Here is a 27,104-nt window from a genome sequence, read left to right as displayed (position 1 = left end):
AATTATTTCCTATAGTAAACATGTTTAGTATGTTCTGTAACACATTTAAAATATGTTTTTATTACATTAGGCTTTCTTATATACCTTAGTATTTTTGTTATTTTAGATTAAGGTATTAAATAGCTGCGTAAACTAGTCTCTAAGTTTAAATGTGCAGTCTTACCCCTTCTCTACATTATACCTAACTAGGAAAGGATTGTAGAGTGTAACAGAATTATTAAGTTTATTTATTTTATTTTAAACATGTTGTAAACATAATAGGAGGGAATTAATGTTCTAGAGAAGTCACAAAATAAGGGGCGCGTTGCTTAAAATAGTAGCAAAACTATAGGGGAGCTAACCTGCCATGAAATTTTTTTTTCATATTGCGTTTTACCCTTTTGGGAGAGTTCCGATGGTTCGCCAAGGCCAGCTCATGGTCAGGTGACATGCCGACACAAGGTGGCGTACCCGCGCTCGCTCAGGCAACGCATTACTTTGTTCCACCACTCCTTGGCCTTCATGACCCACTACAGCTGCATCCTGTGTGGGTTCGTCATCCGCTCTTCAGCCAGCGACGCCGCCGAACAGTGGCTAAGGGAATATCGTGCAAGTACGCCGGCTTCAGCATCGTTGTTGCTACACCCCACTGACGCAGCAAGTCTATTCCCACCCATCAGGCTATTCGGTAACGGGCATCGGATGCTATGATGGCAGCGCGTCCTGGACTGCGCCGTCGGACCCTGCTCGGCGATGGGACGACGACGATAGCAACCTTCGGCCGCAGGAGTTACCAGTGATGCGACAACCTCCGCTGCATGGTCGCCACGGATTTGTTCTGCATGACGCTTGCTGGATGTTGTTGCGCAGGGCATGGGGCCCAGAAGAGATCAGGGTCGACCGGCTTGTAGAAATGTGCGAATCTATACCGTTTCCCCTTCGCACCAACGGCCTGGGCTGGCAGCACCGCTACGGAGGCCTTGTAGACCTGGACACCCAAAACTATTTTCCGTGGCAAGAAACCTTGTTCCTGCCCCGCGAGGCCACCCCAGTTTTCTTAGACGTTGCCGCAAACCCCTACGACGTGCCAACCATGCCTGCAATCTTGTTAGGCTGTGCAAAACCTCAACCGGTCCGGGGTACGGAGAAAACTGCCCATGATTGTTTTTCTCGCCTGGCATGGGAGCTTCGTGAGGCTATTACCGTGTTGCTTACTACTGCAGGTGCGCTGACATTGCGCCAGGCATCCGCTTCATTCCTGCCGCTGCTATCGAGCAGTGCTTTCTGGGCCTCTCGATTCGCAGGCGACTGGGAAAGAGGCTTCGTCTTCGAAATGCACGGGTGTCGAGAGCCTACAGATTGGCTAGAGTTGTACCGGCTAACCAGTCGGAAAAGCGGCCCCACTGGCCTGCGAAATAGGTCTCGCGTTTGGTACATCATCAAACCACTAATAGAGGTTGCTAGGCTTGAGCGTAACGAAGGCCTGCCACCTACAACTGAACTGACTATACGGCCGCCCTGGTCTCAAGTGACTGGTGACATAAATTTTGATGAGCTCGAAAGAAACTGGAGACCTATTGAGCAAGGGTGTTACTCTCTACGCACTATTATCGTCCCAGTGCCTGAATGTCTCTTGAAAATTGGAGTGTCAACAATCAGCTTTAGCACTACGAGCTACGTCACAGGACTTCGTTTTGTTGCAGATAGTGCATCTGACGTCCGTATTGGGTACATTTCTAGCAGCGAGACCTTCTTTACACTACAAGAATTATTCGGATTTAAGGTTGCAGTATCCCCTGGCGGACTCAGAGCCTTACAAATTGTCGGCAAGAATAGTCACTTGTCCCAGTGGCTTGGATGTCTAAGCGGTGTTCCAGTTTCAGAGCGCTTGATTAGATCACAGCCTATTAAAGCGGTATCCGTTAGACTTGATGTGAGTGATTTCCAATAAGCCGACGTGCTGAAGCTCAGGAATATGGCTTAGGGATTCAAAATAGTTGGCCTGGGTGTTAGTGCGCTAGACGCCATTTCAGACCAGGACCTTGGAACCACTGGTCCGCCACTGCGAGAGACGGCTCTATGGTACCCTAGCAAGCCACCAAACGAACTCTATCTGAATGAAAGCTCGTTTACAGGCCAGAACCCATGCCATATCGGCTACCGTCCACTGTTATGGAACCATTTCGGTGGACAACGAGGCAGCGATCTTAAAAACATTGTGGGACTGTTTGTCCAGAGTAGGTACCGGTTGAGCGCTTTGGAATTCGTGTACGATGGTATCTGCGGATATTCATCAAGTAAGCTTGGTCGATGCAATGACGAGGTGGTTCACCCGGGACCAATGTTCATTATTGATGGCGTTCATGGCGAACTTATTACATCCGTCTCTGTTCACGTCGAAAAAGATAAACATCCAGGGGACTACGATTTCTTACGATACGGGCTTTTGAAATGCTTCAGAGTGAGTTAGTATTAGAAACTGTCTTTTCCCCCCCTTTGGAGTGCACTGGACTAATTGAACTTCATGCGCTAGATAACAACCAATCGAGGCCGAGAGTTCCAAAGTAATGTAGACTGCAATCATTCAGAGATGCAGTCCTTAACTATTGCTGCGGGAACAACAATTACTGGTCTCTATACGAGTTATGTGAGTATAAGGAACGCTGTCCAAAACAGACATAAAACGCTTCCATAGATAGGACCCACAGTATGGTCTTATTAGCCTAGGGGTAATCTCAGAATTACTTTGAGATCATAGCGGTCACGCATAAGGATTGCGGCGCGGTGTGCGGTGGGGAGAGGCAAAAAGACCCCTTTCATCTCTTCGTTCCTTAAGGCACAACTGGCAGCTAGAATGCGACCTCAGGAGGGACTTATAATCACTGAACACTCCTCAATGAAATTGGAATAATTAATCACTTCATTAGTTAGTGTAATGGGTCCGTGTTTTCTCATACAAAAGACCTCTATGCGGCACGTGCAAAGTGTGTCAATACTCATTTTTGCAACCCCCCTGTAGAAACTCTAGTGTCATAGCAGCTAGCCTACCTTGCGCTGGCGCCTTGCTCCCCGCTTTGCAGTAGGAGTTCGCTAGAAGAACTATTTTGGGACCCATAACTACCTCATCGTTCCTCTTTTGACATCACGTGATATTGCTGTTTTAGGAAATAGAAGCTGCCCTCCCCTGTGGGATAATTGCTGCGCTAGGCAACGCGTGGGAGGGGCTGGAACACGTATATCTACGAGGGGTTCGGCTCGTCTTCAGTGTACAGGTAATTTTAATAGAAGGCTCAAGCTATCCATATCACCTTCTCCTAGCTTGTAAGAATGCTTCACGAGAGTTACTCGAATAGACTCGAATAGCAGCCTGGTTGGGATTTAGGCAGTACGCAAAACGCAAAAACCAGAAAACGAGAAAACTAGGAACACAGGCGCATGTTGTAACATCGACCTACATTTTTCCAACAGGGGGTGGGGAACCTGTTTTGGCGCTCCAAATAAGAAGTCATCCCATATCTGTATTTGCATATTTGTTGGTCACAGTGTCCATCTACAATTATGTCGTCTCGGCAGCACTATAAGGTAGCTTTCTCGAAGGCAAGACGAGCAGCGAACAATAACTACTAGAAACTATCCAAAACCTTCTGCAGAAATTAACCAAGTTATGCCTAGAATATATTTTCTAGCGTATCGTAATGATCCATTGGGCGGATTCGTGTCTACGGATAACGCCAGTCAGCCTTGGTCGCCCCTAAGCTAAGATAATCCAGTAGGGCCCTTCCCCTTCCCCTTTATGGATATATAAAGCTAACGCCTAATAAGGACAAGATGTAGCCCGCCGGTGATAAAGTCGCCGGCCCATGTTTGTCGAGCTTGTAAAGCTATTCCAGAAGATTCGAGCACGTAGTTAGGAACCCCAGCTGGACAAGAAGCCAAGCCCGGAGGAGCTAAGGGCGACAAAACGCCAAAGGTGCACCATTAGAGGCTCGGCATTGCACCAGCCCAACAACCTCCGATGCCCCCCTATTTGAAATCGTGACTGGTGCGTCTTGGCCTAGAGTTAGTTTTCGAAAGCGTAATATCTAGTTTTAAATTGAATATTACACAACCCTTCGCAATGACTCATCCCAGCCGGAAATCTTAGACCAGAACTAGCAAACCCTTGAAGCTTCTAACCGTTGACATTGCTTTCGGTAGTGCGAGAATAGAGCCTCCTCCAACCTTTAATATATGACTAAAGCGTGTAGAAAGCAGGGCTACTATGCTATTGAACTTTGAGTGTCCATGCGTTTTGTGCAACAGTCTAGAACTATACACGCGTCCTATATATGCACCTCACAGAAGCTTTCCCCGACACCAAAATTGACTTCAAACGCAGGACCTGCAGGCTATTAGAGACTTAAACAGAGGCTGAGCGAAGCCCGCACTTTCTCCCTAAACAACGCTACTCAGAGCTACTATGTCTAAGCATTTCTGAATTGTACGCTTATTACACGGGCTGAAATATAGCTATTATAAACAGGAGTAGTTGCACTTTAGGCCTAGAGTCTACGTAGTTACCATATTTCGTGAGGCTGCAGTAAGAACCGACTACAGCCGCTTGATTCGCTAGCCTTCCTATTGTTGCCTACGACAAAAGGTAATATGTGACGCGCAGGCGAGAGGGCTAGTATCCATTGTGTGAGTTAAATGGCTAAGGAGTAGGTGTGCACTCTGTTATTGAAGAGTACCACTGCGGCATAAACAGATGTTTATAAATAGCTCGGCATCTCATCGCGGTGCCTCAACTGGAGCCAGTTGTCTGGCTTGTGCTCTGTAGCCCAGAGGTCCGATGCAGCCAGTTTCCCATAAGCCAGCCAAGTACTAGCCATTGACCCGAGCGTCGGCTTCTACTGCGTTATTGCTAAATTTAGGCGGCCGAGTTGTTTTCACGATTTATCATAGTGACTTCCCGCGCTTGCTCTCGAGCCGGCAGTTCTAATAGGTGGCGAAAACGGAGTGTTGGTTATAGAATAAAAACCCTCTATTACAGGGTTTACAGTGTGTAAATCACACCTTGATTAAAGGTGGCTTTATGTATATATTGTCAAAGTCCTGGAGGAGCAACTTTGGTTTGTTTCCGCCCAAACTATCCTCAGCTGCCAGATAGGTCCAGTTCATAGCGCCCGACCAAGTGCTTACTATTTGCTGACTGGTGGTCTCCGATGAGCTATTCCAAGTATCTTTCACCAATTTCCATCGATCCGTTTCGGGTTGACTAGCAGGCGTCCATGCTGGACTTGCTGGTGCAAATACTTGGATTTTAGGTTGCTTTTCATCATCATCGTACACTGATTCCATGGCAGCTTTGGCCGCATCAAACTTTGCGAAATTTCCATCAGATGTCTCAGGCTCTGGAGCGCGAATGACCAAACCGGTAGTCAGATTCATGGAAACATCCGAACTGCCCAGTAAGTTTTTCAGCTGGTTACTTATGATGGGATCTTCACTTTCGTCATCTGCAAGAGGCGTTAGCATTATACCGTGCACCAGGGGCCGCAACATATCAAAGCTAGGAAGTTTCACAAATCATCCCTAATCATGATAAAAAGACAAAATAAATGAATAGGTGCCTTACACTTCTCCCAAAGAGCGCGGGGAACTGCGCTGCTAGTCCGTTCAAACCTCCACGCTGACTCTTCATTACCAGGATGTTGTATCCCAATAGTCAACTCAGACTTTGTCAGCTGATCAGTCAGCTGCATGGGCTTGGCATAAAGAGGTGTGCTGTCACCCAGCTCTGGCCTTGCCTTGTTGTTGATCGTAACGCCGTAAAATGCCACTTTACACGATACTGCAATCTGGAGTATACCACCTGTAACCCTCCACGGTTCACTGGACTCTGGAGCTACTGTAGTCTTTGGGGGTATTAATCCTCGCACGCATGAGTACACATGCGGCGCGCTCTTGTTGGAAGTACCCGTGGAAGACTGCAAAAGCAAGTCATAGAACCGTCTCAGAGTTAGCACGTCTGGTTTCGCACCCTGACTTCCGAACTTGACATCGAAACCAAACACCCAGAAGTTGACGTGCACATAACCTGCGACAGGCGGACCTTCAATGTGCAAGGTGGCGCCAATCTCCACTTGGATGTGGAGGCTTACGAGCCATAGATCCAAGTCATATGCAACTCCCACGGAGATTCCACCGTCTCCGATGAAGTAAAACGGCTGATAATTAATCAAGAAATCGACGTAAGCATCAAACCAAGCTCTGAGCGGACCTAGTGAAAGTGAAGCGTGCAATTTGCCTCCACCCATACACACCTTTGGTGTGACGGCAAAATACGCCTCGCCAGATATAGCAAGAGTGTCATCCAAATTCCAACTAATCTTCAGTCGCTCTACCTTTGGATATTGAGGGGGCGGTTTGAACGCGGGGTGATAGCCACCAACGGTAAAGACCCAGTCTCCATCAGAGTGATCTGTTGGTTGACTCTCTAGCTGTGGCTGATCTGGTTTCCACCAAGAATACAGCGCAAACCCTCCGGTGAGGTGGCAACCTGGATCCAGTATGTAGGAGTTTGGCGATAATTGTGCCTCGACCTTGAGAACACCAGCTGCTGGGTCCACAGTGCACAATAAGCCGAGCTCTATATGCGCAAATTTCTTCTCGGCTTTCGAGTTTGGCACATCACAGATTCCAACGCCAAAGATTCCTAATTTTACCACCGGAGCCCACTGGATTACTATAACGGCATCGATGGACAGGACCTGGAACGCAGTTACTTTTAGGCCAGCGGCTAGCCACATCGAGCCTAAGCTTGGGACTGCCCAGGGATTGTCTCCTTCCACCAGAGTTTGTAGGGCCTTCTGAGGAGATAGGTCACTGTCATTTGACGCGACAAATGGGAATGTCATGACTTCGGACACCGATGGATACCTCAACTGGACATTATATCCAAATGCGCCAGTGATGCCCGAAATCTCAGCGAACCCAAAGGTAATTAGAGGGCCTTCGAGTTTGGCGAAGACAAACACGCTCTTAAAAGCACCCACTTTCTCCGTTGCTTTATTATCCGCGTAGAAACCGGCTGCTTGGAACATCCACGGCTTGAAAGCTACGACCACTCCGCCTGCGAAGAAGTCCCGGGCATCTGAGGGGGTGTGTAGGAAACGCCCTGCTATAGTGACAGGAGGCTTATTGAATGCAACGGCCAGCCCTGCGAGATCAATCTTGAACTTGTCTGGGGTGGGCAGATTTTGGAGAGTGATGCCTTTCGCAAAGTGAAGGCTGATTTGAAAGCCCAAGAGGTCAAGCTCGAGGGGTCCTAGTGCCAATGTCGCATCGACAATGACAGTAAGAGTGTCACCAGCATAACTAAAACCGACGTTACTGATTGACAAAGGTCCCACAGCCTTCTTGAAAGGATCTTTCTTGACATCACCCGAACCCTTCTCGTGTGGTTTTTCGTCACTATCGGATTCTTTGGCCTTCGTCGGAGCTTGATTTGACGCCGCAGATTCGTCTTTTCCTGTAGGCTGGTCTTTTGTAGCTGGTTTCGGGTCGGATTTATTCTTTTGCCCGAATACGTAATCAATAGCCACATCTCTTTGTCCGGTCGCATTTTTGACAACGACGACGAAATGCCAACCTGCTTGTATGACGATGTCGTTGCCGTCACGTGACGTATTAGATTTTTCGCCAGCGCTATCGGGCTTTTTCGGCTCCTTGAATAGAATGTCCATCGTAAACGTGTCAGTTTTATTTACCGGATCTGGGTCCGGATTGATGACAACGGAGTTGATGTCGATCAGCTCAGCGCGCGTGATTCCCTTGGACGACTCATCGGCGGCTTGAGAAGTATCCTGCACCCATAGAAAATAAGCTTCCTCGAACAGCTGTGGAAGCTCTCCTACTAGTGGTATAGTCAGAGTTGGGAACTGGGATAGAGATGCTTTGATGATCCGCTTCGTGGAGCTTGATCTCGTAGTTGGTTTGTATTGAATAAACGCCAGTGAAAGGCCAATGATGTTAGCGTAGGCAGCAAAGAATATCGCTCGGTTCGGAATGCTCGCGCAGCTTATCCCGATCGCATTCCTCTTTGTCTGTGCACGGCTCACACTAATTTCGGACAGAAATGATGGGAGAATATCGGCCTCCGACCCTGTGATGCTCTTGAAGATATCCCCTACTGTGGTAGCCATAGGGCTATCATTAGATGCCGTTTCAACAAGCCGCGAGTTGAAAGTCCACCCAGTTGTCTTGTAAGTAAAAAATAGATCAAGCTCTAATGCACCAAAAAGGATGATGCCAGTGAAGGTGAAGGTGTTTCCGCCCGATGCCTGATATTGGTAGGACAGTTCAAGGTATTTGATGTCAATGTTTTCCATCAACTCCATGACGGGTCCTTCTGAGCCTTTGTGGAAGAAGGATGCTAGATGTCCGAAGCGTAAGTCCATCGCTGAACCGGATAGCGTCCACGAATGGTCAAGGCTATTGTATAGAAGCACTCCCCTTAGCTGCGCTGGCAGCGTGTCCTTGGAGCCTGTTTGCTGGTAAAGTCCAATGTCCACAACGACACCCATGTACCAGTCCCCCTTTTCCCAGAGATAACCAGCGTCTAAAGCTACCTTGCCGAGATTTATCTTGGGCGCGCCATCGTCAGAGCCTACATTAGTGCAGCTAATCGTACCGGAAAATCGGAGACCCTCCGACGAGATTTCTAGTGCTGCTTCCGTGACGTTTGTTGGGAAACCATTCGGAACACTACCGAGCTGTGGCCAGATTTCCTTAAGGTCCAACGACTCTTTGTAGTCGGCCTCATCTAACGGATATAAAATCCTGTACTCTTCCCATTCTGGGAGGAGTGGCGCGTATGCTAAAACGAGATCCTTAGGGGGTTCTACTTAATTAGCGTACGAACTCTGACAGCGAAGATAGGCGAAAACTCACTGAACCACAGACTTCCACGGAGTCTACTGAAGCCCTTGGACCAATCGTATGTGAAAAGGAACAGGATATTGGTCTGATCTCGCTTCAAGGTCGCCTGCATGTCTAAACTTACGCTTTCGATACTGTTCACTTTCCCGGTAGTGTCTAGACCTAGCTTGAGGTTTACCCGTCTGAGCTCTGGGAGGTTTATATGGCCCTCAGCCTTATCTAACCATGCATTGAAGTCAAAGTCTTTTAAGCCCAATAGTCCAGCTAGCCACTGGAGGAATGCGCCCAGGAAGCCCTTGTCATCTATCCGGAAAGTCATAACTAGAGAGTCTTGATGGAACTCTAGGATAGCGACAAATTTCTTGCTCAAGACGGTACACTTGGCCATTATTATGAGCTCAGAGTCGTCAAGAGCACTCATCTCTGACTTAATGACTGTCCAGCGTTTAACCAATTTCGCAATGACGGAAACACCATTCACGTCAAATCCTTTCAAGAATCCAAGGAGGTCTTGTACGAGCTTGAGGGCGGAGTTTGAGTCTCCTGCGTTGGTTGGTGCTAGCATGTATTCTAATCTCAAAGTCGTTTTGTAGCCTTGTTCTGGGGAGAACCATAGTGCATTTCTCCCTCTGGGGTTTAATGTAAGTTCAAGACCACCAAGGAACAGAAGAGCAGTGGATCTAGTCAAGTACCGTATACCGAGAAAGTTAATAACATCCTTGAGCTTTGCTGTAACCTGAGGCGCTTTTGCATCGACCCCAAGAATGAGCAAGTTTTGTGCCTCAAGTAGCCCCTCAGCTGTGACCTGTTGACTGAGAGATTTCGTGTCTCCTGATGCTACAGTTGGACCTGGAATGAGCATGGTGGGGGGATTCAGGGCTGAGTTGGCAGCTCGCGTGGTAAATTGGTATCCAGCGGACAGGGAAAGGGCAATCTCAGAAATGCTGCGATCTTTGTCAATGAGCATAGTGAACGAAGTTATCTTCCCGATGGAAAATTCTAGCCAGCAATACCATTCATCGGTACCGAGTATGGTAGAGGGTTTATCCGCTGGAAGTGGGTATGGCAATGCAACCGCACCGCCGTGAAGTGCATCTATGAAATTGTCGATCCTAGTTTCGCTGTAAACATGAATGTTCTCAGATATCGCATTTGCCAGCTTGGAGGATAGTAGAAGGAAGACATCTTTGGGGGGGGTTATCGGCGGCACTGGACCAGGACTCGGCGCGGGGATCTCTTTCTCTTGAATGAGATCATTCGGGTCCATTTCGTTGGGATCTGTGCCTTGCAGCATCGTGTATGTGCCTTTCCTCGCAATAATCGTGCCAGGCTTTGGGCCAATGGATCCACCACTCGCCCGTTTAGCCCAATACGGTACAAAAGATTGCCGGCCGTACCGTACGAACGGTTCTTGATCAGCGAGAGAGTGCACGGGAGCTCCTGTCGGAGTAGATGGTTGATTCCCTGGCGATGTTACGACGTCTGTGGTACGTTCGAAGCGTTGGGGACTGATTTTTGTTGCCTGTAATGTTGCTGGGGGAGCTATAGCTAGTGAAAAAATAGGCGTCCCCATAGCTTGTTGCCGGACGAGAACTTGTTGTTGAAGAAAGAGCTCTTGCTGTAACGCACCTCCTCCGCCTTGAAGAGGATTCTGTAGTGCAATTTGTTGTGTTTGGGTAAAATCCCCCTCTATACTCATCCCGCTGTCTTTCTTTATAAATCGAGCGACTAGTTCGACTACACCATCTTTGTTATCATTGCCATTTGATGAACGCACCATCACATACTCGACCTCCTCTCCCTTGATCAGAGTGGTCCAATGAACGTTGTTATAGGCGATACCTATGGCATCGAGACTTTCTTGCCGGACGCTAGACATGGCATTGAACCGCTCTTCTGCGATCCAGAAGAGATAGTGCCGGATTAACTTAAGATCAAGTTTACCGGAGGGAGTGGTCCAATTTCCGGCATTAAGATTATTCCGATAGGAATCCCAAGGATTCTCGGCAGCACTGCCACTTTCCCCATAAAGCCAGGTCATGTTTTGAATATGTGGCGATTGATCCGTGGCGTCTGTAAACCAAGCTAATGATGTGCGTAAGTCTGTAATGTCCCAGTTTTCGTCTCTAAGGAACCAGTAAGGATATCGAGTGCTGTAAACCGGCTTCGAATCGAGAAACTGCTTGCCTCGTAACAAAAGCCAACCATATAGGTTGTAGATTGTTTCCCATCCTGTGCCACGCGTGCGGGTTAGTGAACACTCGCGACCAGAGGGAATGCTAGCGAGAAGACTTACTAGGATGTCCGTGCTTGGAGCCGCTTGAGAAAATGATTTTGTTTGGATTGACCAGCAGCAACATCCGCAGAGGGGTTGAAGAGCTCGCTCCGTGGTGGCTGGCTTTCATTGACGTGATGTGGGCGCGGCCGATATCATCCTTGTCGAAGTTCTGGCCCAGCTTACCCAGAATCCACATGGCGATATCAAACTCCCTCGGGCCTTCGAGGTCGCCGGCAAAGTAGTGGGAGATGTTGAAAGGGTTGTTCCACATGATCAACGCACCAATTGAAGTCCGATTCGTGACGTTCGTAGCACCAATGGCAGCCGTTCCTGCCTCACCTAGAATCTGCCAGTTCGAACAGATTATGTACGCACCGGGCCTCTCACCCTGGGGAGGGTTATCGACCATGAGCTGCTGGGGCGACGTGATGGTCGCTTTATTAGCCAGCGGTATGCTCCCTGCGCCGATATTGAACAGGTTCAAGCCCAGTAGCCACCGGGCAGTAGAGCGGAAGCGGGCTATACGTTTCACCCAAATTTTGCGCCCAAAAAGGCCCTTTTCCTCCCAGTTGAACTTGAGGATGAACTGGCAGTACCCGTCGGGAGAAGGGTCCTCGTTAAAAGGGTAGCCCAGCGATACCGGTGCCACAACCTCTGTGAGCGGGTTTCCGTGACCGTCGTACTTGAACCAGTCGATCTGGAGTTTCTCGATGGCGATGGGCGCCATGCCCGACGTGACCTGCGCCGTGATCTGGGAGCCAAGAAGCTCCTTGAAGGCGCCCCAGTGGTCACTGTCGCGGTGGGTGATGACGAGGACATCGATCTTGGGCTCTTCGGGGGCGTTGGTGTATTTCGCTGCTATCCGGCCCCATGTTTGGACGACATGCTCTGGCCTGCTGTACTTGCCAACGAACCGCGCGCTCCGGGAGTCGCCCGTGTCGACAACCATAAGCTTGTCAATGGTGTTGTTCGACTCGTCGACGAGGACATGGAAAGCACAGTCGCCAATGCCAATGTTGACATAGTATGTGTCGACATGGAAGGGCATGATGGATGAGTAGGCAGCCTAGTCTGTCGCGGACAGGGCCGGGGAGTGTATAATGAGGGTATCCGCAAGTGAGCACTGCTAGTTGCTGGCTACGGTCCGCGGCCTGCGGTCTGCTTGCTGCCTCACCTCTGCCAGGCAAGAGTACACATACAAACACACCCACCGCGAAGTAGGACGCAGGGATTCTCGCTTCACGACGGTGCCCTGCTGCCGCGGATAATCACAGCGTTGCGAACAAACGCGGCCGTTCAAGCCCACGGTGGCTGGCTGAGCCAGCGACCGTGCCAACGCTCGCCAAAGGGGAATGTGATGTGTGAGAGAGGTGCAGGGTGAAATGCAAGCCTTCGCACCTCGCGTGCTGTTGACGAACATACTGAACACAGTGAGGTGAACACAGTAGTCTCGTCCTCCGAGGCCATTCTGAAGCGGCGCTGCAATACCAATGAGCTGCTGCTGCTTTCAGCTAGTCGACATCTCCTTCTGCGTTGCGGGTGCTCCGTCTACGGATTAGCTGTGGCTGGATTAGCTTCTCGACTCGCGGGCGGCCCGTCTAGTTCCCGCCCGCATCACTCCTGACTTACAGATGGAGACTCGGCGCCGGTAGCGGCTGCGGGCTGATCTGGGTGGATGTGAACGGCGAATTCCTTACGCCGTAAAAAACTCGACCTCAATGTTTCTGTACTTGTTCTGTACCGACATGACACACGCAGCTGCCTACGCCTTGAGTGTTCGTGCGCTAGATGCCAACCGCCCGCTTCAAAGCTCACCTCACCGCTCCCTGTGCGTGTACAGAAGTCAGCTACGAAGGCATATCGCCATCTAGCGAACGAGAAGCGGCCGAGTGCAAAGCGCCAGAACTCGCCCAGATGGAAAGCAGCAGCTACTCCATCAGAAGTCCAGCGAGGGTTTTCTCTAGCTAGATGCCCATTGTCGCGCCGAAATACTCTTCCCCTCTAGCCGTGGGCTTGCAGTGCAACAGCGTCCTCAACAACCACGCACACTGATAAACAAAACAGCTGAAAGATGGCTAGCCTCGCATCCCCGCCGCGCCATCTCGCTCTGCGCAACGCGCTGAATGCCCTAGCGGCGGGGCAGGACAGCAACGCGCCTGCTCCCCTTGCACCCGGCGAGCAGGAGCTCTTCTCGTACTACAGGCCGAGCCTGGCAGCGGGCCAGTACACCATCATCGTCTCGCAGGACGTCGAGTCTCCCGCCCAAGCACCCAACCGCTCCCATGGCTGGATCGACGGGCAGACGCTCTCCCCCAAGCCTGCCACCTCGCAGTCCTTCCGCGTGAACGCGCCCCAGTTCGCGCTGCCGGAGAACGCGGTGCGCTCCAGGTTCCCGCCGGACGGCTACGGAGCGCCCGTCGAGACGCTGCCGCATCTTGTCTTCAACGACCCGCACTTGCCGTGGGAGCGTGTCGGCAGCAGCGTGTCGAGCAAGGATGTCAAGGAGCATAGGAACAGCGTGCCGTGGCTCGCCCTACTGGTCTTCTCGCAGGATGAGCTCGTGCTCACCGACAAGGAGCTGGCCGACATGTTCGGGCAGTCGTCTAGCGTGGAGAAGCCTGTCAAGCAGTCTGCCACGTTCGAGGTGGCAGTCAAGGCCTCGGAACTGCGCCAGGTCCCAGGAACCGTGTTCCCCATCACCAACAACAACGACCCGGAGACAGAGGACGCGACGGTGAATGCAATCTTCCTCAAGCCAGCACTCTTCAACGAACTCGTCAGGACGTACGGCGAAGACGGCAAGCCGGCCGACAAGCAGCAAAAGGCCGATGTCAGTCGGTACAAATACCTCGCCCATGTGCGGAACATCAACACGGCGGGCATGCCCGAAGCAGGCAGGCAGGAGACTGGACTCTTCAGCGTCGTGCTGAGCCACCGCACCGGCCCGCTGGGCCTGACGGAGCCGGCGCCTGTCACCGTCCACCTGGTCTCGATCGAAGACGTCGAGAACCTAGCCGTGTATCCGGCGCCGGATGGACAGCGGATCGCCTTGCCCTCGCTGCAGAGCTGGACGTACAACTGCCTTCCCCCGAACGCGCCAGACCTCAGGTCGCAGATGCGGCACCTCGGAGACACGCTCGAGATGCTGCGGGTGCCCAAGCCCATCCTCGACAAACTATCGTATTCAGGCGACGCATCCAAAGTGAAGATTGCAGACCGGTTGCGCGATGGCTACACGTTGACGAGATACCGGCTGCAGACGGGTGAGGTGTCGTCGGCAATGCTCCGTGGCGCCCTGACGCCCACGTACGTCCCGCGCCCTCTGTCAGAGCGGTTCAAGTCGCTGTCGCTGGCGGGCAGTGACCTCGAGATCTTCGATCCGACTGTTGGCTTGATGGATCTCACCTACTCGGCTGCGTGGCAGCTGGGCAAGGCGTTGGCCATCGCGGACCAGGGGTTCAGCGCATCCCTGTCTCGCATCCGCACGCTGGTCCACCAACGCACGATGAACAACGCGAAAGCAAAGCTGCTTGGCGGGTCTCACGTGAGCCTCGAAGACGCGGTGGGATCGGTGCAGTCGGTTGTGGACACGCTCAGAGCCATCAGCGCGCCCCGGCCCGATATCCTCGTGAACAATCCTAATCATAATATGCTGGATCGATGGAGGAGGCCGGAGCGCCAGCCTCTGGACTTGTCCCTTGGCAATACAGTGCTGCAACAGGAGTTCAGTCAAGAGGCAGGCTCGGTCGTCAAATTCTTTGCCGGCAGCTCGGACTCGGATGGAGACGAGCTGTACAATGAGCTAAACAAGCCCAACTCGACCGACTGGATGACGTTGCTTACGTGGGTGCTGGACCGCATGTACCTCGCCAACATCCCCGCACACTATCTTATTCCCGATCCATCCTATCTCCCGGCTGAGAGCATGCGCCTGTTCTACATCGATGCAAACTGGATAGACGCCCTGGTCGACGGTGCGCTGAGTATAGGTCACCATCTCGAGGATAAAGACGACACCATCCGGACATGGATCAAGAAGACAATCAACAGGTACCTATCAAAAGAGATCCCCGGCGCCGGCTACCGGCCGCAGATCCCGACCTACGGCTTCCTGATGCGCTCCGACGTCGTGTCGCAGTACCCGGATCTGAAGGTTCAAGCTCCTCTCACGCCCAAGTCGCCGTCGCCCGAAGAAGACCCCTCTGCCAAGCTGCCCGCAACGATTTTGCGGCACACGAACATCGCCGAAGGCGTCAAGCTCTGCCTGTTCGACCGGTACCCAGGCACACGCGACTTTGTGGATTTGCACAGCCTCAGGTTTACCCAGCCGCCGCACCAGCAGTCGTTTGTGGTCGGGCCCCATCTCGACGGCGCCTCCCTCGAAACGTCATATAAGCGCATCTTTAGTCAGTTTGATAAAGATAACGAGTACAAGAATCTATGTGACGACGGAAAGTGGTTCAAGAACCTTACTGTAGACCCCAACAAACCGCCACCGCCGCCACCCATCTTCCGGTGGGGAGGGCCGGACAATGAAGTCAGGACGTTGATCCTCGAAACCTACTCCGCAGATGTCCTCGCGAAGCTCAAGGATAACATGCCAGCGGGCAAGTTCACGGACGACACGGCTACGTCGGCGATGATCGCGGTGCAGCTGAACAAACCGGTCTACAAGATGGATGTCAAGGCCGATCCGGGTGGGAAGCCCCCGGAGACGAAGCCGGTCATGAGCTTAATGATGCTAGAACCGAGAAGCCAGAATATCGCTGCGCAGAGTCTTCTTACGGGATGGTCGCTGGACGAAGAGGAGGAAGAGGCTGAGAAGACTTTCATGTTGCCTCCCCTCGAGGATAGGCTCACACTTCAATCAACGCCTGTGCAAGCAGCAGCCCCTCACTTCAGGTCCACGCAGGCTGCCTCTATAGAGGAAAGCGAGCGAGTTAAAGTACTCATGATGACAACCCCCCCAGTCATATCACAACTACAAACAGCAGCACTTTCAAAGAGCGTCAGCCTCACATCGAGCATCCCTCAAGCTCTAGCCATGACGCCATTCGACGAGGCAGCCACCAAAACCGGACCAGCAAACAAGCCCATATTCAAGTACAGCCTCTACCCAATCTCCACCCTAGAAGAGTCGGCGCTTGGCATCCCGACCAACTCGCCAATCAAGCAGGACCTAGTCTTCTCCATAGTGCACACGAACCCAAAGCCCGGCCGCTTCCACCTCAGCGAGATCAAGCTCGTCGTGCCCAAGGGCCCTCCCAGGACCGGCAGCGACGTCAAGCGGCTGAACCTGCTGAGCACGTACGCCGGCCCGGGTCCGACGATGCTCAGCAACCTCCGGTTCAACGTGATCGCCGAGCACAGCCCACAGTCGCTCACGCTGCGTGTGGTGCCCCGCAGCACGACTGGATACGTGCACATTGACTTTGTCAAGGAAGCGAGCTTTGTGCTCGGCCTCGTCGACGTGAACCCGTATAGCGGCCGCAGAGAGTCGAGCCTGATCTGGAGGGAGAAGTACGTAGAGTTTGTCAACGAGTTCACAGGCGAATTTCCTATAGTCCTGTATGAAAAGCAGCCCGATTAAGTGGGCGTGTTGGCGCTGGGGGGGTTTGCAGCTAGCCCCCGGGACGCGGACGCAATACATGGGTTGACGCTAGGATAGTTTTCAGAGCCGGGTCGGGGTTTGTATTGTATGAGTACCAAAGGCTCAGCTAAGCAGCGTTCTTCTCCATTAGCCACTTCTCGGTGCGGTAATGCTGGGTGGGGCCGCTATCAACGTCGGCGCCTCCGCGTTCTCCAGGTGCTACATGCAGAAGCCTTGACCATGGGGGTTTCTCCCACAAATCCCTAAAAAAAAAAAATGTAAAGGCTGCCTCCAGTCCGAGTCCGAGACGTCGCCATCACTAGCGAGAGGTAGGGAGGATGTGACACTGGCATTGGCTAGTTTGGAGAGCTACCCTCCGAGCCGCGCGCCACAATCCTGCCGTCACGCTACAATGCAGTGAGCCGTCAAGCCTCTTTTCAGCTCACCACCGTGAGGGCGCCGCACCACCACTATGGAAGGCAATCTAGAGGTCGCGCGATCCGGACGACATGGTCGCCGTGGGGTACTTGAGCTGGCGAGCTCCGTCTCTGGCATTGACTGACCAGGTCGTCACCTTAATAGCATTTCGCCCTCCGCTATGACTACCCCTCCCAAACCCATGGCAGCTTTTGCAGCTCTGCCTGACCCTCTCACACCGGGACTCAACAATCTGCTGGTCTTCTACAACAATACCAACAGCAATATCAACCTCGTCAAGCGTAATATCGATGAGGACGCAAAGAACATCTACAAAGACGTGCCGGGCACACCCAAGGGCGCTGTTGGCAACCCTTCTTCGCTAACGGCGATTCGGTGGAACAACCTCGTCCGTATTTCCCTTTTTTCACTACGTATAGAGCTATCTAGCGCGGACAGCACCTGACTGACTGGGTGTAGGTCCAAGTGTTCGGCACGGACACGGATGGCTTTGTCGTCCGCCTCAGCCCGTCTCCCCAGTACGTGTCCAGCGACGCTATTGTGAGCCTGGATGTCACAGACCCCACTTCCACCGGCATCGCCAGCACGACAGACGGAAGCAAGGCGTGGCTGTACTTCTTCAAGTGAGTGGAGAAAAAGATACGCCGAAAATATCGGCTCGGTTTGCTAAACGGCGCACTTCTTCAGGCGCGGCACCAACAAGATTACCGAGTACGACCTGGACGTTAAGAACTCGACGGGCTTGGGCTATAGCCCAGACCCGCTCAGTTATCTGTCTGCCACCTACGATACCGACGAGCGCAATCGTTGGATATTCTTCCAGCTCGGGCAGGATGACAAGGACGGCCAGATCCAGGCTGTCAACCTCGATAAGAACAAGTGTACGTGACCAGGCTTTCAAGCATCCCCCTCTGAATTAGTGACAAAAGCATGCTGATCAGGGCCCGTTGTTTCTAGCGTACATCATCCCCGGCTCAGTGAACTCCAAGGCGCAGACGCCGATCGCTGCCGTCTACGCCAACAAGCGATTCTACGTGTACAGCGTCAACGCCAAGGGAAGGATCATGCGGTCCTACTCCGTGGTCACCGACAAAGGGCTGCAATTCACCAGCGTGTCGACGATCGAGGGCCTTACGGTTGGTAGCTTTAGCCAGCTGGCAGTATCGGCTGGCGACGGCTTCAACTATCTCTTCTTCGGCAGCAAGCCGGATACAACGGGAGCGTTCCCGGTGATCGACTACAAGGACCCGCACCAGTCTAAAGACTAGCCCTGCCATAGCTTCTGTTACTTAGGAAATCTGCACCATTGTTGTCAGATTGAGATTTCCAATCGTGCCTTGTTTTTTATTTAAAAAAATTTTAAATTTTAAATTTTAAATTTTTTTTTTCCATAAACCAAGGCCTAAATGTGCAGGCTGGTGGTTGGCACGGGGAGCAGAGCTGTGTGACCAGAACTACTGGTTCATTCTAGCAGAGATTTATGACACTCTACGATACTGATTGGATCTAGGACATGAATAGCAGTCGATAACGAGACTGCCTCTTCTTATGCAATTGACATTTTGGCCAGATAGTTTTCTTTCATACTCCTCTTTGGCTCCTTGCCTGGTCGGTTAGTAGCCCGGTATTCTCGGGGATTTTTGAATAGCAATTCTTGTCCCTCATTAGTGAAATTAAGCGAATTTAGCGGAGCTCGTGGCCGAGCACGCCAGCCCTGCATGGAATATTGAAATTTATTACCGACATGGCGGTCCTAGCGCGGAGGACTCAAAGGGAAAGAAGCACTACCTGGCGTCGATTCGCCTTGGACTTGGCTATGCGTGACGAGCCGTGCGGTAGTCGATGTGAAGCCACCTGCATGAACATACCTCACTCTAGCCATTGCTATGGGCTTTCCGTGCCGGTGGCGAGCTGAAAGAAGCTGCTTTTCGCGTCCCTTATCAGCTTGTGGCTTTGAGCTCGTCCTGCTGTGCAGCTGCTACTCGTCTCTTTGAGTTGATTTGTTTCTAGCAGCGACTGGGGGGCATTTGGTCTCGACCGCTTCTGCCGATATCGGTGAATGTTTCTCCATGTGCTCTTGCAAGTGTAGCAAAAACTGTGTAGCTCTAGTAACAATTACCACCCATTCGTGTAGTGTGAGAGTTTGTGCTTAACAGAACAGAGCTATTCAGCTTCTGCTTGGTGGCTGACAGTACATTTGGAACAACCACATCCTCTTTACAACGACTTTAACAGGCAAAAGTCGATATTGGAGAAGATAGCTATCACATAGCACATCCGGGGGGGGGCTAGGGCCACTGTTAGGCTAAGGAGTATCATCTCTCTAGCAGCGATCCTACGCCGTCTTGCCATCAGCTTTTAACACCTTACCAGCGCAAGATGAGCACCTTCGGGGCCTCTCAAGCCCTGGCAGTTCCTGTCAAGCTCGATGCCTTCGTCTTCAACGAAGATGTGTGCAACGGCGGCAAATACGACAGCAAAATTGCTCCGCTAACACAGCCAAACTACACGTTCCTGCGCCTAGACAGGTCATGGATCCAGCACGACGTCCTTGCCCACGCCGACTTGCACGTCACCACGCCTGCAGAATGCAACTCGCGATACACGGACCTAGGTACCCACCTACCTCGTAAGAACAGAGAAGGCGTATACCTACATTGGATGATACCACGACCTTACAGAACCGGGTCAGCTGCGACGGAAGCAGCGGCCAGTCCGCCGGCACAGCGGACCGAGCCGCTAACGACACAGCAGCCAGCACAACGACCAGAAAACCGGCCAAATCTCAACTTGGATTCAAGTGCTGGGAAGTTCCAAGAGGCGCCGGCGAGATGGCTAGTGGTCCGGAAGATCAACAATCGAGCATCGTTGATTCCAGCGAATGCGCCTGTCCCCGACGTGGAATTCTGGGTGATTGAGAGCGACCGGCGAAGGTCGTTGGACGAGCTCGGTTTCGATGTCGATCTTCAAGTCGACGTGTCGCCTTTCATATACGCGGAAAAGAAGGGAGACGCCTACAAAGCGGATATTAGCGAACAGGCAGAGATATTCATCGGCTGTAAACAACGCGCCGCTGATTGGACAGGCGATCAGGAGGGCGTGAAGAAACCACGTGTCTTGTTGAATCTCCTCAATAGCTCGAATCAGCTCTTTGCAGACTACCAGCCGCATAATGGCAATGTTTTCAGTATGCTAGACGACTTTGCTTACATTGACCCCACGGATAAGACAAAGAAACGACTACAGGCAGCCGATGTGAGTTACTACGTCCTAGGCTGGCACTCTCCCGAACAGAAGAGTTTGTTGTCTGGCTTGAAAGGCACGAGACGGGCAGAGATTAGCAAACTCGGTATGGCTTTGGTCAACGACAATGACAGCGATCAGGGCGAATGGCTGAAGTCCACTTCCGACGCTGACTTGATCTGCCACGGCGCAATGTACGACGTGCAATGGAACGCAACAGGGAAGCCAAAAACGCCAGGAGATTTCTTCGGAAACTTCCTAGCAGACAACCATCCGGTGGCCGTCGGAACGACCCCGATGGATGCTCTCCTCGCCTATGTCCATATCCACAAAGACCTCGACATTGGTGAGCCGAAGGAGCTTGAACGACGCATTGATGCATTTCAGAAGCTCCTACAAGCCCGAGACGACGGCGTAGAAGCACAACGCGAGGCAGCCGACCTGCTCGTGAGCTGGAACTTCCAGCATGAAAATGGTGGGAAACGCTACTTTCTCTCTGGCACGAGTTCTGCCGACGGCGCGAAACCCACCAAACCAGATGAGAAAGATGTCACGGCTCTACTGGCACTGAATCAAACACAACTCCTACTCGATGTTTGTGAACGTTACAAGAGGCAAGTGCAGTGGAGCCTCTTCTCGCAGTGGTGGATCTACAATAGTAGCAGTGCCGAAGCTAGAGACAGTGACGATACATATAAGATACGGATCTGTCAGCTTATGCAAACCGCAAATAAACTAGACTTGAAAATTGGTGATCTAAAGGCCGACGTAGATTCAAAGACCAAGAAGTTGGCTCTCGCGAAGGCGGGTGTAAGGACGGCATTCTCACAACAGCGTGACCCTACACTCCTAGTCGGCGGTGTACGCTCCGGTTGGCCGCATGATTATCTAGAGGCTCTACAAGTCCGAATCGAATCCCAGGTCATCCAAGGTGGTGCAAACCCTATCCTTGATGATACCATTCTAGCAAAGCTCCCCCACAAACTCAAGACTGCCGCAGAGGCATTGCTAAAAGAGTTCATCGTTCTGTCTCCAGAGGCGTCGCCGCCCACATTAACTAAGCCACAGGTGACTCCGCTATACCACGATACGGTTCTCAACTACCACAATATTCCAGACCCGTCCAAGCCGGAACGTCTTTGGCGGGATAGGTGGGAAAACAGGCAACCGTGGTTTCCACTATTCCTTGAATGGGAGGCAGAGTATACCCATGTGGAGTTCCAGCACTGGAATCTCGAGGAGCGCGCCACCGATAAATCCGCTCCTAAAAAGCTGAGATACAGTATCGATAACGCAAGGCCTGTGCAGCAAGTAGCGAAAGAGGATGGAAAGGACGGGAAGCCAGACACTCGCACCGTCTCGGGTAGAGTCTTGGTCTTGCCGCAACCTAACTTATCTCTAAAATCTAAGTTGGAGCAAGTGTTCTCTAGCACCCCTAAGGAGATCCTTGACGATACAGGTATTGATGACATCGAAAGGAAGGAGCTGGTTGCGAAGCTTGACGAGTTGGCCTTTCTCTCCGCGCCGCTTTCCGGATTTATTAACCATCTTATCACTCGATTTCAGGGTAGCCACATCAAACCCAATATTCGACCTCCGGGAGAGATTACCAGGCCGATAGATAAGGCCACCAAGCCTTCAGCAGGTTTCACTAGCCAGGTTCTAAGCTTTATCGACGATGCTACGGACCTGACACCGTATGGCACTTCCGTAGACTCTAATAAAAGCTATTCGCCGTTCAAGCCGGCAACCCATGGGCAGTTTCGGTTTACCAAGCTCAACATCATTGACAAGTTCGGGCAAGCAATTCACGCCATTGATCCGACCCCTTATCGAGCTGGGCCTCTGCCGTTATATGTCACTGTCAGTGAATTCTTACAACCTCAATCGCTAGTAGACGACAAATATACAGCAAACACCGTCGTTCTTGACAAGCCTGGATTTTGCCAATACGCTCAGCTACCTCCACAAATTAACCAGCTTTGCCGCTTGAACACCGCTTTCCTAAATCTCAACGAGGAAGCGCCGTACTGGACGCCGGCCAACGAATGGGACAATCCGATTTGGGGTTGGGTTTTGATTAACTACGCCAATTTAGGTGTTCAGCTCTTTCTACCTGACGGCACCTTTTTCCGCGAGGTTCGCTTTGGCGGGCCAGATGGAACCCAGGCCTCTCCTCCGTTCTTACCTTTCGGCCATGATGACACAACAGTCATAGGCAAGGGCGTGAAACAGCTGCAAGCACTTGTTGATCAATTCAAAGCGGGGCCATATCTACAAGCTTTTGTAGATATGATAACAGAAGCGCTGCAGAATAGCCCGGCCGCTCCAACCGCTTATGCCGAATTTCTTAATTCGGTTGTTAGCAAGCCGTTCGCTCTTGTAAATATTGGAATGTCGCTGGAGTCTGCACTTGATGAACAAACGAATCAATCTGTGCTCAACCCGAAAAATGGACCGTTCAAGATTCGGGCACCTCCGGGACAGAAAGAACCTGGCAATCGCAAACCCGGAGTCGGCAAGCCTAGTGACAGTAAGGCCGACAGCAGCAAACCCGGCACAGATTCTGGAGACAAGATTTACGAGTTCAAAGTTAAAGTTGGAGACGCAGAACGTTTATTTGACGGCCTGGTCGGCTATTACAACACCTCAATAACGCCTGGTGCCACGCCAGTGATAGATCTTACTGCCATCAATACTTTCTTCACCAAAACGAAAGACAACATTAAATCTGACCCGAGGTTGAATATCACTACCGAGTCCTTTCCTACTTTGTCAGCTTTCTGGATCGACCCCACAGATTTAGAAAGCGCAACATATGAGGAGCAGCGCAATTTGGAATACTCGAAGCATGCTTTCGTAGCGTTAGTCAATCCCTTCACTCCCGTACACGTATATTCCTCTATCCTTCCTATCCAATCCCTCTCACTCCCTTCTTGGACATGGCAGGATGCCCTCAACAAGATGACCGCATTCTTTACTATGGGACCTTTGATCATACCGACAAATGTTCCGACTTACGATAAATCTCACCAATTAGCCAGTGACAAGAAGCTCACCGACAAGGAGGCGTTATATCCAAAGGTCACAGTCCCGATACCGACTGTTGACCTGGCGGACTGGGCGTGGCTTCAGCCGTATATCAGCGAAACGGCAAAGACGGCGGATGAGCGAACATGCATGGCACTAGGAATCGCCAAGGTCGATGAAAGACCACGATTTGAACCAGGGCCGTATACAGCTTTAGAAGGGTTTTTACAGATGAGAAGGCCTATTGTAAGACCCGATGAAAATGGGACTTAAAAGGAGTCATGAAGCTGTCACTTTACGCGAACATCACTCAGTACGCTGTGGGTTCATACTCAGGGCCAAGGGAATGTTCTGCGCGGTTATTGCGAAGATGATAAATTTTGCAATCTGAAAACAGTTATAAAGAAGCAATCTCTAACCAAAATTTAACGACTTACTGCCAGCGTTTCCATCAGGAAGTAGTACAATTCAACTTAGGCTTTCTAGACAAGTTACGTCTCACTTATTATATACTTTTGTTTGCTTCACCTAACAGTAGGGGTTAATATAATTAAGTTACAATTTAATTAAAGCTACTTATACTTTTTAACTTTTTACTAAAAGTTATAATATAACTATTAAAGCTTTTAAAGTAGCAGGGTTCCTCTTACTCTTAATATAGTACATAAGGTTATTTAATTTATTAAAAATAACTTTATAACATAGCTAGTTTTTCTAAAGTTATAGAACTTTAATTATAAAGCCTAAAAAATAATTATAGTTATAAGTAACTATCTTTTTCCCTCTACTAAAGTCTCTCTCGCAGTTGCAGCTTATAGAGGGTATACATAGGAAATTAAATGCTATTTTAAAAAGTATAAAATAGTTGCGCTAACTAACCTAGAGCTACTAATCTAAAGGTTTTTTATATAAGAGACTGTTATCTTTTACTATAATAAGGTTATTTAAAAAGTTATTATAGTATAAAGTACATGTTAAAGTTTTTTTAGGCCTTTTTATAAGACTTTCTTTTTGTAAGTAAAGTTATATTAACTAAAAAAGTCTATTTATAGCAGAAGTTATAAGCACTACTAGATAAAAGTTATTTATCTTATAGCAGCTTATTAAGCTTATTCTTTTTCAATTTTTTAGCATTTATATACTTTTAAAAGACTTTAAGCATTAAAGCTTTTACTTTTTTATACTATAGGCTATAATACTTTTAATAGTTTTTAAACTATTAAAGATACAGTTTTAAGTAAAAAATAGTTATAACTGTATAGTAAAAAACTAAAGAATTGATAATAAACATATTTTAGTATATAAAAAGTTATTTTAGTTTGTATAAAACACTACTTTTAAGGTAGCTATTAGCTGTAGGCTTTAGTGTTACTTTTCTTTGCAACAGCTTAGTATAAAGTAATTATATATTAATAATAAACATTTATAGTAAACTTTATTTTATATTTATTTTTAGTTTTTTTATTATTTAATAAAAAACTTAAAGAAACTTTATAAAACACTTAGCCTACTTTTACTTTTTTTTTAGTAATTATATGTTATAAAGCTGTGTTCCTAGTTATATAAACATTATTTCTATTATTATTAGTGTCTTACTACTTATAAATAAACTCTATAATAGCATCTCTAAGCTCTAAATAATAGAGGACTATAAAATAGATAAAATGCTAGTGAACACTTTTATCTTATACTAAGTTAAAAGTGCTAAAGCTTTAAAAATAGCTTTTATTAGATATAAATTATTAAACTACTTTAAAAGCTTTATAGCACTTATAAAAAAATTATATTAATAAAATTATAAAGCTTTTTATAACTTTATGCTTCTAGTATAAGTTAAACTGCTTTTAAAAAGCAGCCTAGGCTAAGGTAGATTTAAATTAGCTTAATATTTTACTATAAATAACAGCTTTTACTACTAATTATATAGTATAACTAGCGCAGCGCAGGTGGTGCTGCTTGTTAAGGTCTATGCTAAGATGTTTTCTTAGAAATAAGATTTTAAAGTTATTATTATTTAATATATTATTTGTTAAATAGGCTCTTTTAGCTAGCTGCTTATAGTATAAGCACTTAAGTAGCAAGAGTAAGAGTAGTGTACAGTGTGCACAGCGTACAAAGTAGGTAGGGTGGGAGCAACATGTTTCTAGTTCTATATTGCTCTGTCTTTCCTCTGTACAGAGGGAAAGAGGAATATCTAGATGTTTACGCACAGAGGTTTACACATAAGCATTATGTAACATAGCTACATAATTCTTCTCTTGCGCAATAATTATCTAGACTGTAACACTGTTACTATGTACAGACACTAGCAACTTTTTTATTTTTGCCTAAAAAGTTGCCTTCTGTACTAGTTACCTCTCTCTTATTTATGCAAGTCTATCTAAATATGTTCTGCCTATACTTTACTTTATTTATTAGACTTTACTCTAGTAATGCTGTATATTAAAATAAGCTAGTTATACTTTATAAATAGCTCTATAAATAATATAAAGTGTTTAAGCTATTATTATCTAGCTTTATGCGCTTGTCTTATAGATGTTTAGCAGTATATAAGCTATTTTATACAGGATTCTGTAACAGGATAGTGTAGAATCTTTATGCAAAAAGGTGCATAAGAAGGTGTATATAATAACGTTTTTTTCCCTCTTTTTACCTTCTTTTTTTAGCTCTAACTTTACAAACTCTACTGTATAATCCCCTAGCTCTTTTCTTTTCTTATATAGTGCTAATAGTAACAGGTCCTTCTGCACACACACACACACACACACATAATGTCTCTCTAGCCCTTTTTCTTCTCCTCTAACGCTGCTAGCGTAGGGGTCTTTAATATTCTTATGCAGCCTAATAGCCTAGAACGCATCTATGTTACTCTTTTAAGTAGTTCTACTGCTAATTAGTAGTTTATATAGCATTTTTATATAAATATATAAAAATTTTAACTTTTCTGCTTCTTTTTTATACTAAAGGCTAATATAAGTAGTCTAAGAAGTAGCATGTAACAACTTTACTATTACATAATATTAATGTTATTCTGCCTACTAGCACTAACCTAGAGCTGTAAGTAGCTAAGGTTATGCAGTGTAAGAGGTACTTTTATGTAGTTTTAGTTTAAAGTTATAGTTAAGTTCTAGTAACTTTATATTTTTATTATTATAGTAGCACTACTAGTGCTTTTTTTTTTATTAAGTGTTACATGCTAGCTAACTTTTAAGCTAATGCCTACACCTTATGTGTATAGTAGAGCTGTAGCCTGCACTATAACTACTACACATAAGAGGTAGTGTGTTTTAGAGAAAAGACTAGTAGTTTTTCTTTTCCTGTATACTAGCTAAAGAAAATGCCTTTCTTATATATGCTTCTTTTCTAATCTTATATAAAAGTAAAAAAAAATAAAAAAATAAGCTTTATATAAATGTGTTGTTAGTCTAGTTAGTCTAAAGCATCTTTGCGCACAAGATCTAGCTAGTCTACAGAAGCTTCTATTTAGACAAAAAGGCAGTTAGTTAAGACTAATAGTTAAAAAGCCTAATTTAGTGTTTTTTTTATATATGCATTTATAAAGTTATTTTTACTATTAATTTACTTAATCTTTATAATTTTTCTTTTTTTATATAATTTATAGAG

The 27,104-nt window shown here is 48.5% G+C and overlaps 5 protein-coding genes across 5 annotated transcripts; 4 read left to right on the top strand and 1 right to left on the bottom strand.

Annotated features, from left to right (window-relative positions):
• Window positions 1-493: 493 nt before the first annotated feature.
• Window positions 494-2,729, top strand: BDR25DRAFT_291107 (uncharacterized protein; the record flags this gene model as incomplete). The annotated part of the gene is made up of 5 exons (XM_033688568.1): window positions 494-592; window positions 642-1,912; window positions 1,964-2,440; window positions 2,513-2,626; window positions 2,679-2,729. Exons 1-5 carry the CDS (start codon window positions 502-504, stop codon window positions 2,727-2,729), a joined length of 2,004 nt encoding a protein of 667 aa, XP_033544607.1. The 5' UTR covers window positions 494-501.
• Window positions 2,730-5,028: 2,299 nt separating this feature from the next.
• Window positions 5,029-8,563, bottom strand: BDR25DRAFT_291103 (uncharacterized protein; the record flags this gene model as incomplete). Its single annotated transcript, XM_033688567.1, has 3 exons — window positions 7,731-8,563; window positions 5,597-7,676; window positions 5,029-5,477 (listed from the first exon to the last, which is right to left on the bottom strand). The coding sequence occupies exons 1-3, from the start codon at window positions 8,544-8,546 to the stop codon at window positions 5,029-5,031; spliced, it is 3,345 nt and encodes a 1,114-aa protein (XP_033544606.1). The 5' UTR covers window positions 8,547-8,563.
• A 4,687-nt stretch (window positions 8,564-13,250) lies between these two features.
• On the top strand, window positions 13,251-16,769 carry BDR25DRAFT_327037 (uncharacterized protein; the record flags this gene model as incomplete). Its single annotated transcript, XM_033692313.1, has 2 exons — window positions 13,251-14,723; window positions 14,757-16,769. The coding sequence occupies 2 exons, from the start codon at window positions 13,251-13,253 to the stop codon at window positions 16,767-16,769; spliced, it is 3,486 nt and encodes a 1,161-aa protein (XP_033544605.1).
• A 469-nt stretch (window positions 16,770-17,238) lies between these two features.
• Window positions 17,239-18,542, top strand: BDR25DRAFT_305258 (uncharacterized protein). The gene is made up of 4 exons (XM_033690376.1): window positions 17,239-17,595; window positions 17,667-17,830; window positions 17,895-18,088; window positions 18,165-18,542. The coding sequence occupies exons 1-4, from the start codon at window positions 17,389-17,391 to the stop codon at window positions 18,473-18,475; spliced, it is 876 nt and encodes a 291-aa protein (XP_033544604.1). The 5' UTR covers window positions 17,239-17,388; the 3' UTR covers window positions 18,476-18,542.
• Window positions 18,543-19,619: 1,077 nt separating this feature from the next.
• Window positions 19,620-23,741, top strand: BDR25DRAFT_158705 (uncharacterized protein; the record flags this gene model as incomplete). The annotated part of the gene is made up of 2 exons (XM_033684001.1): window positions 19,620-22,909; window positions 22,997-23,741. Coding segments are annotated over 2 exons (4,035 nt in total), but the record flags the coding sequence as incomplete, so codon positions are not given.
• Window positions 23,742-27,104: the final 3,363 nt, after the last annotated feature.

Source organism: Lindgomyces ingoldianus, assembly GCF_010093535.1.
Source record: "Lindgomyces ingoldianus strain ATCC 200398 unplaced genomic scaffold BDR25scaffold_27, whole genome shotgun sequence".
Lineage (NCBI taxonomy): Eukaryota > Fungi > Ascomycota > Dothideomycetes > Pleosporales > Lindgomycetaceae > Lindgomyces > Lindgomyces ingoldianus.
Note: the sequence above shows the minus strand (reverse complement) of the source record. Positions and strands in the feature narration are given on the sequence as shown.

Bases quoted from the DNA above. Each gene is read 5' to 3' on its own strand.
- BDR25DRAFT_305258 (XM_033690376.1), top strand. From the start codon at position 17,389: ATGGCAGCTTTTGCAGCTCTGCCTGACCCTCTCACACCGGGACTCAAC. The intron at 17,596-17,666 runs GTCCGTATTTCC...GACTGGGTGTAG, and splicing joins CGATTCGGTGGAACAACCTC to GTCCAAGTGTTCGGCACGGA. The intron at 18,089-18,164 runs GTACGTGACCAG...CGTTGTTTCTAG, and splicing joins CAACCTCGATAAGAACAAGT to CGTACATCATCCCCGGCTCA.